This window comes from Schistocerca serialis, chromosome 5 (assembly GCF_023864345.2).
Source record: "Schistocerca serialis cubense isolate TAMUIC-IGC-003099 chromosome 5, iqSchSeri2.2, whole genome shotgun sequence".
Taxonomy (NCBI): Eukaryota; Metazoa; Arthropoda; class Insecta; order Orthoptera; family Acrididae; genus Schistocerca; species Schistocerca serialis.
In genome coordinates, this window is record NC_064642.1 from 129,365,220 (window position 1) to 129,381,797 (window position 16,578).

General features: G+C 38.1%; 1 protein-coding gene across 2 annotated transcripts in view; it reads left to right on the forward strand.

Annotated features, from left to right (window-relative positions):
- The window catches only part of LOC126481484 (F-box only protein 11), a 57,792-nt gene that overhangs the window by 33,822 nt on the left and 7,392 nt on the right, over positions 1-16,578 (forward strand). For both annotated transcript variants that reach the window (XM_050105265.1, XM_050105264.1), the window contains exons 6-10: positions 3,595-3,898; positions 3,999-4,302; positions 7,119-7,339; positions 7,450-7,668; positions 10,379-10,586. In XM_050105265.1, coding sequence (XP_049961222.1) covers positions 3,595-3,898; positions 3,999-4,302; positions 7,119-7,339; positions 7,450-7,668; positions 10,379-10,586 — 1,256 coding nt within the window. The remainder of the gene's footprint in view (positions 1-3,594; positions 3,899-3,998; positions 4,303-7,118; positions 7,340-7,449; positions 7,669-10,378; positions 10,587-16,578) is intronic.

The following is a 16,578-nucleotide window of genomic DNA, read 5'->3' on the forward strand; positions in this document are numbered from 1 at the left end:
CCTGCCCTTTTTTCCCCTAAGGTAAGTCTTTCCGCTCCCGGGATTGGAATGACTCCTTACCCTCTCCCTTAAAACCCACATCCTTTCGTCTTTCCCTCTCCTTCCCTCTTTCCTGACGAAGCAACCATTGGTTGCGAAAGCTAGAATTTTGTGTGTATGTACGTGTTTCTATCGACCTGCCAGCGCTTTCGTGTGGTAAGTCACATCATCTTTGTTTTTAAATATATTTTTCCCGCATGGAATGTTTCCGCCTATTATATATATATCTCCCCCCCCCCCCCCCCCCCCCCCCCCCCCCCCCCCCCCTGTCATACAAGCTTCTACAGCCTCACATTTATTCTTGAACCATACCTGGTTAGCCATTTTGACTTAGTTTTATTCCATTTCACCTGCTTCATTTGGTGCATTTTATATTTTCTTATTTTTGTCAATTAAATTCAGAATTTTTTTTTTTTTTTTATCCAAGGATTTGTACTAGGTCTTGTCCTTTTACCTATCTGATCATCTGCTGCCTTCACTATTTCACCTTGGAAAGCTACCCATTCGGCTTCGATTGTATTTCCTGTTTTAATCCATCATTGCCTAATGCTCATTTTGAAATTGTCAGCCACCTCTGGAATTTTCAGTTTATACATGCCCTATGTTTCTGCAATTTCTTCTGTTTTAGTCTCTTCCTTACCTGAGAAATAATTATTCAAAACATCTACTTAGTGGTCTTACTTGACACTAAGAAGAACGTATGATTAACCATGCCGAACAGAATGTGCACTTGATGTAAGAAATTTTGCGACTTAAGCTACTATTCTCAAATTTTTGAAGAGTGCTTCAAGATCTGTCATCATTTAAAACTTAGCTTTTAGCGCCATTTGTGTGCAAATGCTGACATTGATAATGGAAAGTTATCATTCAGTATAAATAATTTATGAGAGAAGGTAACAACTCTCTAAATAATAGAGGCATTGGGTTGTTGACAGGCACGTAAACAGGACTAAAAACTTCACTAGCTTTCATCTGAAAGCCTTCTCTTGTTTATGTGTCTGTCAGTGACTCAGCATTACTACTGTTTGGTGAGTTGTTAACTTAGTTCTTAAAGTATTACAATGCGTACATTTTATGATCAAAACTTGTCCTATTTCTATGCACTTTTAAGTTACTTTATTCCCAGTGTGAAAATGAAAATTGTTTCACAATAGCCAGCCAATTTTTTGTGACTGATAAGCATAGGCTGTACATTGCATGTGTTTGCTGAAAGTGTTTTTATGTCTGGTTTAATGTAGAAACTCATTTTGTACAAATTAATTCTTTATTGGCAGTCATTATGTTATCTTATTGGTACCATTATATTGAGAAACCGGCAGCTCTATTTAAATTCCATAACAACTTAATGTGAACATAACAGGGAGCAAATGTGAGGATACTATAAGTAGGTGCCCGAAAATTTTGCATTTTGCGATAAATGTGAAAAAGTTGTGAATTCTGCCTCAAAATGCGAAAACACAATGTTGCATAATAGACACAATTTTTTAGCAAATTGTGTCCAGATGAACTATTTTATCAGGGATAGTTTGAAACAGCTTTATTTTCTGCATATAAATATTGAAAATGCAACCAATTTTCAGCTAGGGGTATCATAAATCATCTGGCAAAACCCGTTTTGGAAAGATAATGTGCATAAGAACCTGTTTGCAAAATAAAAGGTGCACAAATGCAATGACATACCAATGTGCTTGATCTGGTGCCATGGCAGTTGTTGGTGGTTGAATGCCGTATTTAGGACACGTCACATAATGCAACATAGTACTCAGCTGTGGGGCCTAGCATTTTATAATAAGAAACTTGTACATTTTTTTGTTAGCGTAAGTTCAAAAGTTGTTATAATGCGGACACTTTGATTCCGCAAATTAGGTGGACGATGTCTGGCCCAGTGATTGCATTTAATACCCCTAGAGATCGGACCTGAACTAAATCATTAACAGTATCTGCCAACATCAACAAGCAATTGCTCGATAACTTTTCCTGAATGCATTGTTGTGCATCACTCTTTTTTTTTTAATTTTTTTTTTTGTTTTTATTTTTTTATTTTGAAACGAATTAAGCAACTAACACTGCTCCATCACAGATTCATAGTACAACCGTTATGACACCAGAAGAGATCAGTGATCCCTGTGTCAGTGCGACTTTTGTAGAATACGGGCGTAGCCTGCTGCCCTGTGAGAGGGAGGTGGGGCTTGTTTCCTCACATGACTCCCCTCCCCTCTGGCAGTCAAAATTGTTGTTTGTTTACAAATGGTTCAAATGGCTCTGAGCACTATGGGACTCAACTGCTGAGGTCATTAGTCCCCTAGAACTTGGAACTAGTTAAACCTAACTAACCTAAGGACATCACAAACATCCATGCCCGAGGCAGGGTTCGAACCTGCGACCGTAGCGGTCTTGCGGTTCCAGACTGTAGCGCCTTTAACCGCACGGCCACTTCGGCCGGCTGTTTGTTTACACTTCTGGTCATCTGTCCCTATGCAAGTATAGTGTCATCCCTCTGCATCTCAGGAATTGGAAAACAAAATTTCTCACATTTTTTTTGAGTGTGCCCAAATTCTGTCTCCGACATCAAAATAGTTACTTTTGGTACTATGTCTACACTAAGTGCTTTGTCAGTTCTATCTGTAGCATTGTCAAGCAAGAATAGTGTGTGTGTGTGTGTGTGTGTGTGTGTGTGTGTGTGTGTGTGTGTTGGGAGGGGGGGTCACTATCTATTAATGAGACAACAGCTTCTTCTAAGTGTTATCTATAGCCGTATTGCGTTCTTTTGAAAGTTGTTCAATTCTTTGCTTTCAGCAGCGTGCACTCTGTTTTGTTTCTCTGGATTTGAAAGAGCGGCAGTTGTTTCCTGTAGATCTCCAGTATACGTTTCCCTTCTTATTTTTGTCACAGGTCATTATATTTTCGAAGCCACAGCTAATCATTTGATGACTTTTGACAAAGGCATAAGAGTCCTGCAGTTATCCCTTTCTTCCTCAAAATAGCATTGCACATCATATACAAGCTGACAGGATCGGCTCTTTAAGGTGATGCACCAACCTACGTTCCTGTGGCTTAAAGAAGAATCCGTACTTCCACATAAGTATGAAATTAATACTACCACACTTCACACCATACTGTTAACATCAAACTGAATCAAATGAGGAGTATGCGATAAATGCCTTGCGGCCGCCAGTGTGTAAGGGTGGTAACATAGCACCATCACCATAACTCTTATGTTTACTTATTCCATAGCTTCGATTGGTGCTAGTGTCCTCTCTACACAATGTGCTCCATGTGCACGAAATGTCAGGGACGTTCTTTCTGTGTCCTTATTGCACATACGGTTTTATCATTGATTATGTTGAAATGAACTAAACTGCTCTGGCTTCTTCACTTCATGATTTTATTTGTTGAATTAAGTACAGCTATTTACAGAAAAAAGGGAAATGTGATTATATATATGTGACATTTGTCTATATTTTTAATGAAAACATCATAATCAGTTTATTTTGTTTTACTTGTTTGTTTTCTTATCATTATTAAAAACTAATTTATTTGGTATTTCATTGGTAGGGATATTTTGAAGCAAATGATATTCACAACAACAGAATTGCTGGCTTTGAAGTCAAAGCAGGTGCTAACCCAACAGTGGTACATTGTGAAATTCATCATGGCCAGACAGGTGGTATATATGTCCATGAAAATGGGCTGGGACAGTTCATTGACAACAAAATACATTCAAACAATTTTGCTGGTGTTTGGATTACATCAAACAGTAACCCAACAATACGCAGAAATGAAATCTACAATGGCCATCAAGGTGGAGTTTACATATTTGGAGAAGGTAGAGGTCTCATTGAACATAATAATATATATGGTAAGTTGAATTGGCATTGTTGTTAGTAAAAACAATTTTCTTCACATAAAAATTTTCCATAAAAGTTTATACTTTTTAACTATCTTTTCTGTTTTGTCAGGCAATGCACTTGCAGGGATACAGATTCGCACAAATAGTGATCCTATTGTAAGACATAACAAAATTCATCATGGGCAACATGGTGGTATTTACGTTCATGAAAAAGGGCAAGGGTTAATAGAAGAAAATGAAGTGTATGCCAACACACTTGCTGGTGTATGGATTACTACGGGCAGTACACCTGTTCTTCGAAGAAACAGAATCCATTCAGGCAAACAGGTTGGAGTGTACTTCTACGACAATGGCCATGGGAAATTGGAAGATAATGATATTTTCAACCACCTCTATTCTGGTGTCCAGATAAGGTAATAGCAAAAGAAACTGTTAGCTAAGTAATTTATGTCAGTGTAAACTCGGTCGTTAAAAGTAATGTACAACCTCAAGTCAGAATCACTCTTCTTCTTCACCTCCCCCCCCCCCCAGTCCCTCCCTCCCTCCCTCCCTCCCTCCCTCCCTCCCTCTCCCTCCCTCCCTCTCCCTCCCTCCCTCCCCATTGTGGGTGAGCTGCAGAATCCACATTATGGTAATGAGTACCAAACCATCAGCTGTTATAATGATAGAACTTTTGTGTTAATCTATTTTACAAAAATTGCAGTGAATTTGTGACAGTCTTCTAACAGCAAACGCAGTCACATGCTCACTAATTTTCTATATGTTGTCAAGTATTGAATCGTACTCAAACGCCCACTCTCAACTGAGACACAGTATGTGTGAAAAATTACTAACTGAAAAATTATTAGCTGTAGGCCTCTGTACATACTGTAAGTAATATTGTCTTTTCCATTTATACATGCACAGCTCCTTATGTTTCGGCTACAATAATCTTAAATTCCTCAGTGAAAATTTTTCTGTTCTTCACAGGAATAATTAGTCTGCCAACAATCTTCAGTTTGAATTGTTTAGCAGTCATAATATTCTAGCTAAACCCATTATGCTTACTTGTTATTTGTATGCAGGTACTACCTTTCATTAATTCAGTCTTAACTTGATAATGCTGCATTCTGATCTTATAGGGGAGATGCTGAGTTGCAGATAGGCACAACAAAAAGACTGTCACACAGCAAGCTTTTGGCCATAAAGGCCTTGTCAAAAGTACACGCACGCACACACACAAATGCAACTCTCACACGCTACCCCAGTCCGGCAGCTGGAGCCAGACTACAAACAGCAGTGCATGATGGAACAGGCAACCTAGTGGGGGTAAGGAAGATAGCAGTGTAAGGGTGGGGGATGGCAAAGTACTGCTGTGGGAGCATGCAGGGATGAGGTGGAGAGAGGGCGGGGCAGAGAGTGGGTTGTGGAAAAGGAGAGTAGTAAAAAGATTGGGTGCGTTGGTGGAATAGAGGCCTGTGTAATGCTGGAATGGGAACAGGGAAGGGGCTAGGTAGGTAAGGACAATGTCTAACGGAGGTTGAGGTCACGAGCGTTACAGGAACATACAGTATATTGCAGGGAGAGTTCCCACCTGCGCAGTTCTGAAAACCTAATGTTGGTGGGAAGTATCCATATGGCACAGGCTGTGAAGCAGTCACTGAAATGAAGGATGTCATGTTTGGCAGCATGCTCAGCAACAGGGTTGTCCACTTTGTTCTTGCCACAAGTTTGTCGGTGGCCATTCGTGTGGACAAACAGCTTGTTGGTTGCTATGCCCACATAGAAAGCAGCACAGTGGTTGCAGCTTAGCTTGTAGATCACATGACTGGTTTCACAGGTAGCCCTGCCTTTGATGGGATAGGTGATGTTTGTGACTGGACTGGAGTAGATGGTGGTGGGAGTATGTATAGGACAGGTCTTGCATCAAGGTCTATTATAGGGGTATGAGCCATGATGTAAGGGGTTGAGAGCAGGGGTTGTGTAGGGATGGACAAGTATATTGTGTAGGTTCAGTGGATGGCAGAATACCAATGTGGGAGGACTGGGAAGAATAGTGGGCAGGACATTCCTCATTTCAGGGCCCAACGAGAGTTAGTCGAAACCCTGGGGAGAATGTAATTCAGTTGTGCAATTCAGAATGACTGTGGTCACCTGTATGTGAGGTGTATGTGAGGTGTGTGTGTGTGTGTGTGTGTGTGTGTGTGTGTGTGTGTGTCATCTATTTTTGACGAAGGCCTTGTTAGTCAAAAGCTTATTGTGTGACAGCCTTTTGGTTTCACCTATCTGCGACTCAGCGTCTCCGCTACATGGCGAGTAACAACTACCCTTTTCGTAATATTGTTACATTCCAGTCTGGATTTTCCATTGTTTGCATTCTGATCTGTTATGTGTAGCCATATTCTGTGCTGTTATGTGTAATTGGGATAGTATGTCTAACCACAATACTCTGAAACCACTTTACAGATAGTATCTTCATTGTGGTGTGTGTTGAACTTTCTGTAGTGAAAATTTCAATCTTAATATTGTCTTTGTTGAAACTCCATTTAAAAATAATTCCCTCCTTAGACAGAAGAGTGATTGACTCAAAATGATTCTCAGAAATTGGGCAACTTACATTAATCCATAATTTTAGAGATATTGTGTAAAGAATGTTATGGGAGTGTTCTCCCCTGTGTACTGCAGTCTCTTCCCAGTGAATGTTGTGAGAACTTCTTGCTTATGTAAATGTAATGATGATTTACTTGCAGATGTGGCGTGTAAAGTGAATTTAGCCTGAAAATGGAGTTATTAAGGTGGTTGATACATAGGAGTAAACTAACTGATAGGCTGTTATTTCAGTGGCTGTTATTTCAGTGTTTCCCCTGCCATTTTTCTTTGCTTTTTAGATACTGTACATTGTTTATATACTTACTGAATGTGCCATTGGTGAGTAGTGGACTTTTGGTAGGTGATATTTGCGTAACTTGCCCCTCACACACACAACCTGCCTTTGGAGGTGTACACTGCAGTGGACTTCTGAACTCTTTTTGTGTGCTAGGGATTGTGAAGCAGGTGATATTTGCATAACTTGCCCGTCACACGTACCTGCCTTTGGAGGTGTACACTGTAGATGAAAATTTTTGAATTTTATTTTATAAATAAGTTTTCTGTGAGTATAATTAATATGCTTTAGAGGTGAAAATTTTTGTAGTATTAGTGCTGGGCATTCCCAGTTCAAACTCTAAAAGTATGTACAATAATTTTTCAGGACGGGTAGCAATCCAGTGATACGGGGTAACAAAATTTGGGGAGGACAGAACGGTGGCGTTCTGGTTTATAATGGTGGACTTGGGTTACTTGAACAGAATGAAATCTTTGATAATGCAATGGCTGGAGTGTGGATTAAGACTGATTCCAATCCTACATTAAAACGCAACAAGATATTCGATGGAAGAGATGGTGGCATTTGTATTTTTAATGGAGGAAAAGGTATATTTTGTCCTTTGTCTTTTCCCTTTTTTGCTTGCAAGAATTTGCAAATTAAGTGTGCTTAAATTTTACTGTCAGTGGCAGTTTTTAATAAATTTCTCCAATTTTAGGTGTCTTGGAGGAGAATGATATTTTTCGTAATGCACAAGCTGGTGTTCTGATTTCCACACAAAGTCATCCAATTCTGAGGCGGAATCGCATATTTGATGGACTTGCAGCCGGAGTGGAAATTACGAATAATGCAACGGCGACTCTGGAATATAATCAGATATTTAACAATCGCTTTGGTGGACTTTGTCTCGCAAGTGGTGTGCAGCCAATAGCCAGAGGTAGCACTTTACTAACCAATGTCCTCTTACAGTTGGCTGTAATCTATGCAGCCTGTAGTCAGATGCCTTGTCTGTTTACTGCAGCCACCAGTTTCTTTTTAACATGTTGTATCTGAGTGTCTGTAGTGTGTCAAGCCCCGTCACTGATGTTTTGTTTGCAAAGAGTATTGTCCTCAACTTGGGATCTGATGTGATTGAATAGTACAGTTCGATTTTTAAAAGTAGTGTGATGTGATTTTGAATATCACTCTCAAATCATTGACATGTTGTGCACATTTACAGTATAATTAGTGACTTGAGATCATTGCCAGGTAGTTGGAGTAAGAGAAGAGAAAAGGTAGACTCAGAGATTACAACATGGTAGTTGTATTGGAAGTATTATTGCTACACAAACAAAACAAAAATTGTTTAATGGATATTTACACAACAGTTCAAAGTCAACGTTTTGGTAGAAAAGCACACAAGGGATTTTTGAGAGTGAATAAGAAATGGCCAGTGGTATGTCTGCATTCATTTGCGATGCATCTGTGGACCGTAATATCTACTCCCAAATATAATTCATTCCTGTATCCCCATGCACGTTTTAAAATGAACTGATGGAAAAAAGAGGTAACCTTATCCATTTTCAGTTTTTTGCAATCTGTGATGGAGTTAAAGCTATATCACTCTGTCACCTTCACCAGCTTAAATAAATTTCCAAAATCTTCCACAACAGTGTACATGTTGTTTATTCTCATGCTTTCAGTGTTTATTAGTTCAATAGTTTTTTGCTCCAAATAAATCCCTCTTTGGTCTTATTGTAACAAGTCGGTGTGTCCATTATGGCACACAGTTCTTCTGTCTTGCTCATTGTCAGAGTTGTGTGTATACTTTCAATATTTTGTGATAGTTGATACCCATATTGTCAGTAGGTACCTCATAATCACTTACTGCTTTTATTATTGGTGAGTAATTAATAATATAAAATTTTTGTCATATGTGTTAATGTTGTAGTCAGATGGCCTTAATTAGTTATTTTATACATACCGTGTCAAATAGGATTTGTGTGGATGGAGTAAATATGCAATGGCACAATCAGTCTGCTGCCTTTTGGTAGGCTATGGTGCATGGAAGTGAACATTTTGATGTTAAAAATCAGAGCTTGAGATCAATGTATAATTTCTAGACATGCACAATGAAGACTTTTAACTTGAGATAGTTCCATCATGTTCAGCAGCACAGTAGAATTCTGGATGCATGGTGTTTTCAATATACTTGGATGGAAAGAGAGAGGAATGGTAGCTCAGTTGATATAGAACGTGGCATGCAGGATGTGTGTGCACAAATAAAATTGCAAATGTGGATGACAGGAGGAAGATAATTTTGACAATTTAGAAGAACCCATTTTGGATTTTGAAGCATTAATATTACTCCACCTGTGTAGACTTGTCTAAGTTAACAATACAAGGAAGAGGGCTTTAGATGAAGTTAGAGAGGAAATCAGAGAGCCAGTGTGATGAATTAGAAGCTCCTGTAGAATCAGGTTTAGTGGTGCTGGACTCCTTAAAGTCAGTGAAGCAGTTCAATTTATATGTACCCTTGTATTTATCAAAGGATCACATTATTGAACATAAGGAAATAAAGCTTCTGTAATATTTCCTTTGCAAACAGTATTTGCTAGAAGATAATTGTGTACATACTAGCCACTTAAAATTGTCTATTTACCAGCTATTGAAATGCTAGCAACTGGAGTGCTGTTGATGGACACAAATGTGACAGTACTGTTAAAACTTAGGTAATTTATATGTATTGCATAATCAGGATAAGGAGAAATGAAAGAGTACATTCACAGCATTGTAAAAGGAAGGAAATGTCACCAAACACTGTATTAGGATGAGCATAGATTACAGAGAATAAATTTCAACCAACAATGGACTGTTCCATCTCGTCCAAACTCCAGGATACCAATAACTTACTGCAGATGATAAAATCTTAGGCTACTTTGATTTATTTATTGCTTTCACGATTTCCTTTACAGGCCATTTGTACATAGCTTCTTGAGAGGTTTGATAAAATTTGCATTTAAATACTGCAAAGTAATTATTCACAAATTGTCTATTTTTAAAAATGTGTTTGGATAGACAAGAAAGACTGACTGTTGGGAACTGCCAGTCCCCAACAGTATGTGTCTCCTTCTCATCCTGTCTGGTAAGTCTCCCCCAACACAGGATTCGCAGCTGTTTTTGTGTTGCTTTCCCCATTCTCTAAACTTTGCTAGTCATTTTCCTTCATCCTTCTTCCTTTCACTTCAACCCTTCTGCCAGGAAGAGGACCCCACTGGCTCTGAAAGCTTACACATTTTCTTAACTTCTGTATACTTTTTCCCTGCAGCATAGATTTTTTATCTATCTAATTACAGTAAAGTAGTTATTTGGTTTTCTCTTAATTAATGGGATGAAGAAAATAGTCAACTAAAACCAGCCAGCTTCTTTGTGTTTTTGGTATGTGTAATTTTGGGTAGGTTGCGTGTGCTGTGTGAACATTTTGTCAAAAATTGATTAGAAAGCTAGTGAATGCATGTAATATATCCATGCAAACATTGTTGACTTTATTTCTGGGATGATTGTTCTAAATTTGTGATGAAAATACTTTACTTTACAGTCATACCAAAGAATTGCCTTTTTAGGTCTGATTGTTTTTCATTTCAAAAATTGTGATTTTGTTTCAACAGGTAACAGAATATTTAGCAACCAGGACGCTGTAGAAAAGGCTGTTGCTAATGGCCAGTGCTTATACAAAATATCAAGTTACACTTCATTTCCTATGCATGATTTCTATCGCTGCCAGACTTGCAACACCACGGATCGCAATGCAATTTGCGTGAACTGTATTAAAACTTGCCATGCAGGTCATGATGTGGAATTCATAAGGCATGACAGGTAAGCAAACATTTGTCTGCATGTGTAAGCTATTTCCATCATACACAATTTGCTTAGGACCATTGTTAAACATACATAGGAGGTGATGAAGTGGAATTCTTCCATTATGGTATTTGAAATTTATTGTTAGAATATATATTTCGTTGATGACTTAGTACAATGATGGAATGAGTCACATTGCAAAGATCTATACAGTACGACAAACATTATATAATTATGTGTTAGTACAAATGTCATCTGACCTATATACATGCACTGACACTGCACTACTCACACTATCAGTGCTCACTTCAGCAGTGTAATAATGTGTTACTGATTGTACTAAAACAATTAAAATAGAAAAATAGTAGCAGCGACACTACACGTAAGCAGATGGATTGGGAACTTCTTTAAATTTATTAAAAAAAAAATATTGTGGGAATAGCATTGTTAATGTAACAGTTGTGTAATAAGTTGCAGCGTCCAGTTGTTTGTTGGCAGCTGTCATTAAGTTTTTCATGTACCATAGGCTTTTGAAAGTGGGGGGGGGGGGGGGGGGGAGGAAGGTAGCTGTGTAAAGTCCCATGAACAATGATATTATTAGACTGTTAATTTTATTTTTGAAAGGCTATGTTCCAGATAGAAGCTAAGTTGTAGGAAATTATTGGATGCTCATTTCTCATGGTATAGATGATTTTAAACATAAATAAGGTAGTAGTAAAAATAAAGCAACTACTCACCTAATAGTAAAGTTTTTTTTACAGTCACATGGACAAGATTGGAAATTTTGTTAGCTTTCAGAAGGATCCTTTTTTGAGCTAGCCATTTCGAAGGAATGGTGGCTAGGCTTGTCATGTCAGAACTTGAAAAGTTGCCATGAATGCCCCCCCCCCCCCCACCCCCTCTCCCCCGCCACCCCCCGCCACTTGTAGTTAGCGTCAGTGAAAAGCCATGTGCTGAATTTCAGGTGGCGACATGAACTGGAGATTACAATATAAAATGTGTCATTATTGCACATCTTGAAACTGAAACTGCCTGGTATACAGCCCTCAGTTGTTGCACAGTGTGTCACTCTTTGGTCACAGTTTCCATTAGCTTGCAAGGCAAGCACTGGATCATCAGTTGAAAGTGATCATAAGACGAATTAAATATTCGTAGAGAAATACACCTTATAATTTATACATAACATTCCTTCCAAATTGGTAAGGAGTATGTGGAAATAAATACAAGGTTTCCGACTCATCATCAGTTTTCATTCCTTGTAACTATTGCAAAAATGTGAAATGCTGGTGCAGTGTTCTACATATTTCTTTGTGTACCATGAACATAAAATTAAGGTTGACATTTGACAGTTGCAGACACACTTACACATTTTTGGACAAAACTATCTGGAGTTAGGAGGGGATTGGTTCGTATATCTGTATATTTTGAGGAGTGTTAAGCATATTAAATAAGGTTATGAAACCAAGTAGAGGAAAACTGGTAGTGTACTACTGAGTGCAACTTCAGAACATTTTCATGTGCGTAGACTGGAAATTGTTGTGATATTTCGATAATTATTGTCTCTGTTACTGTTCTGTAAAATTCTCTGATAACTAATGCACATTCGTATTACTAGGTGAAAACTGAAGTATATCTACCTTTTTTGTCAGGGTGAGCTCAAAACATGGTTGCTAATGATTCAGGATGCTTGTGACCATTCCAAGAATCTAGGAGACAAATTTTGTTCCCACAAAATGGAGAAAAAGCCTGAAAGTGTGATAATTGCATCATTTTCATTGTCTGTATGTTTTTCTCCCTTGAATGAAGGCATCCTATTAGCACATATTTCTTCTTAAAATTTGGACTGATCTGTGTTGTATACAAAGAGTTAATTAAATCCTACACTCTTATACTTTGTTTGTAATCCAAGCTTTCAGTTTTCAAACCTGTTATTTTTCTTACACGGTTGTATGCGATTTTTTTTAAGTGACCAATCCAACAGTGAGGAACTATGAATTCTTCTGCACCTGTGTCATTACCAATATCTAAAGGCTATTCATGCAAGATGGTATTGCTTGTACTAAATGAATTTTGTCTGGGCTGAGAAAAAAATCAAAAGATCTGCATTTCTTGTTGTAGTATCTGATCAGCCCTTACATTGTTCTGCAGTTCCATTTTTGTTATTATAAAATTTGCATTCAGAATGGGAAAAGTGAAATTTCTTTCAGGCAGTACATGCACGTAGGTATTTATTACCACTTCTATTGAACCAGTACACAGCTTTTCCTTTGTTCTTTTCTGTTAGTGGATTGGCAGTCTACAATATCAAACCTTTTGTCATTCCCAAGTCTGTCTGCACTTTTTAAATGTTAACCCAGAAGTTTAAGTACTATTTCACATATCATAACCCTGCTTTTACACTTTTTTCAGAGGACTTGAAAAAAAGTGGCTAAACTGCGGGAAAATGTGAAATGTGGGAAATGACTTTGTTTTACTGGTTGTGTATGGGGCCCCCTTTCCATTTTTGTAGTTTTGTATTATATCTGTAGATAATAGGCAAAATAATACTCATCAGGGAATGTTTATTTTTATTAAAGGTTATCTGAATTTATTGCGATGTTTAGCAGGTGACGTGACATTCACCGACACTTTAGCACAACAAATTGCATTAAAAATAACACAAATCATGCAGCTGCCATGTTTATTTATGTGTTTGCAAAGCTAAAGTGATGCAGTTGGCAGTTTTAGTATTTATATTTGATGCCTATGAAAAGTGCATGTCAAGTGTATACTGCATTAAAGCTCTCTCTCTAAACTGCATCATTTTTAGTGTAACTTTCCTGTGAAAGCAAAATCAGCAGATGTATGCAGTAACAGCCATTTATCTTGCTGTTTTTGATTTTGTATATAAAGGTGTGTGAAATATAAACTAAGTTAAATATGGCACTACACTACAGATCAATCTGTCACTGCAGCCTTTATTTCACACTCACTGACTTAGTCAGCTCTCAGCTAAACTGACACTTTCAAATCAACGTAGACATAGGGGTTATGATAGAGATCAGTCTGTATCCACAGCCAAAATAACAGGGAAGGAAACCATACTACACTTAAGCATTTTATGAACACATTTACAAAACATTAAAATGACCTTTAATTTGGCTGGTCTATAAACACAGCATTAACAAATGAGTACAGTTGTTACTATTTTCTGGCAAAAAAAATTGTGGGTTGTTTTAATTTTGTCTGAACTTTTTCAGTGTAATTTTAGAGTTCATAAACACAATGAAAAAATTTGTCATTGACATCTGCAGCTGAAATATATTTTTCAATGGTTTCCACTGCTACATTAACAACTGCAAATGAGGGAACCTCATTGTCCTCATCACTATCACTGTCACTTTCTGCATTTTCTTGTATGTGAAAGTCGATAACGTCAACAGAAACACTTTCCATAGTGACAACATTGATGTCAATGAGTAAGAAATCATGAACCAGATACTGAAGCTGCAGCTTTTCCTATGATGAAGCAAGCAGTTTCTCACCGTTGTCACTAACACTCAAGTCTGGTGCATCAGATCCATTTCCGTTGTCGGCTTCGATGAATTCTGCTTTTCAGAAGCAATTGAAGATGGTGGCCGCCGTAACTTCTGTCCATGCCTTCTCATTATAATGCAAAGCGTATAAAATTGACACTTCAAAGGACGCTGGGTCATTCCCAACTTCCATCTAAGTTAATGCCTTCTGCACAATCGTCTTCCTATAGTATTTTGAAGGCATAGCTGACATCCAAATCCAAAGGCTGTAATTTGCTTGTGCAGTTTTGTGGCAGAAACTCTAATTGCACATTACGTAGGCTTATATTTCTGGGATGCGCAGAGCAACAATCCACAAAAAGCAGAATTTTTCTGTTGTCAGTACCCATTCTTGAATCAAGACAATGCAGTTGTTGATTGCCGACTCCATGGATTGTTGTGTGCACCAAGACCAAATAGTGGATAGAATTGGAAGGAACGTCAGCATTGGCGATATTTCGTTGCTTTGTTGTCAGCAAAATTGATTTTCAGTCACTTAGTGACCATCCTCACTGCTATAATATACAATTAAAATTGGTAGGCACTGGTATCAAGCTATAACCACAAACTCAGTTTATGTGATCGCTCTAAGCTTGTGGTTATAGCTTGATACCAGTACCTACCAATTTTAATTGTATATTATAGCAGTGAGGATGGTCACTAAGTGACTGAAAATCGATTTTGCTGACAACAAAGCAACAAAATACGGCCAATGCTGATGTTCCTTCCAGTGTTGTTGTTTCTCAAATAATTCAGACATCATCCACACTTTTTTGTTGGCACTGTAGTTCGTTGGTAGTGTCGTAGTATTTTTATGTTTTTAAAATAAGATTATTTTTTTTTTTTAGGTTTGCCAGTCACAAATGGTTTACTTTTTCGGAACCATCTGTGTTTGTGCCTAACATTACTGTCAGGCGAACTTTGTTGTGTTTACCGCCATGGCAGTTTTCGCCTTTAAAGTCTGTAAAAGAGACCTGTTTCGTCAATATTGAAGATATCCTTTGGTTTATACTGTTTCAGAAGGTCTTGTAACCTGCCACTCTGCCATTCCGTAACAGATTTTATGTCTACACTGTTTTCTTTGCCACATACTGTTTTGTACACTACATTGTACCGCTCCTTGAATTTATGTATCCACCCGCTTGATGCTGTGATGTCCTCGATCCCAAGTACATTGGCGACTTTCAGCACCTTTTCACGCAACATCACACGCACATGCTGCCTGAAACCAGCTCTTCGTGATTTCTTCCAGTTCTGCGCATTTCGAATAGCTAGCATATTTCATTTTTTTGGAATTTGGCCCACTTTTACTTACACTTTCCAAAATGGTATCTATTTTTCATGATAGTGTTGAATGTAGATACCGGTATTCCTAAACTCTGTGCTAATGCAACAAGTATTCCACGTTCAGCATCAATTCTTTCCAGAATTTTGACTCTTTCTTCCATAGAAAGGGTTTTCCTGTCTCTTTTGGCAATATGGCGTTTTCCATCCTAAAGTGCAACAGAAAACAACAATTTGAAAGAAACAACTAACAACAGACTTTGATCACTTCACACAAGGCTACGAATACGCTATGTGGTACACACAAACAAAGTAACAAATAAAAACTCTTCTCACGGCAGTTGTAGAGAGTAGCTGTGTCGACTGAAATCAACTCACTTCGGTTGTAGGAACAGGCTTGTTGCGTTACGAACCATAAAGGAAACTACCGTATTTAGCAAGTTACAAATAGTGGAAAGTGGACACCCTCTGTATGTGATCATTATCATAGGGTGAAGTTAACGCCGAAACAATGCGGATACAAAAGGGTACTACTTATTGTAGCACACTGTACTGACAGATGAAGTTGTTATCAACTCGAAACAAATGAATGTACCTCAGTAGTTGTGCGTTCTTCCGTCTTCTATTGAAACATTTACTCCCATCAGCCACCACACCAAGCTGTGGTTGGCAGTGGCAGGATACAAATCACGTTTTTTTCCGACTTCAGATTTGCTGAGTGGAGCACCCTGGTGTCACGAAAGTTAAACGTATAACATAGGTAAACACTACTTGAAGGCGAATGCTGTGCCTGCGTCATTTTATGTCAGTCACACCAGTTTTTTTTCCCACGAACATTGTTTCATAATATGTAAATTGCAGGAAGATTACTGATATGTTAACGTAAAAACAGGTGTGAATTAACATTGTGAACATAGGAAATTTGAAGGGAGCAATAAAAAATGTCATAAACGGTGGGAAAACGTTAATTCCGGGAATGTAAAAGCGGGGTTATACTCTACTCTAAATGATCATTTTCTGCCGATCGCAGCAAAACATTTACAGGGTTCCATATCACCTGCGAGATGAAATTGAATGTACAGAATATTTTTAAAAACTCAAACTAGGGCCAGAAAGATCCAACTACTTCCAGGAATTAAGAGGAGGTGGGGGGGGGGGGGGGGGAGACAAAC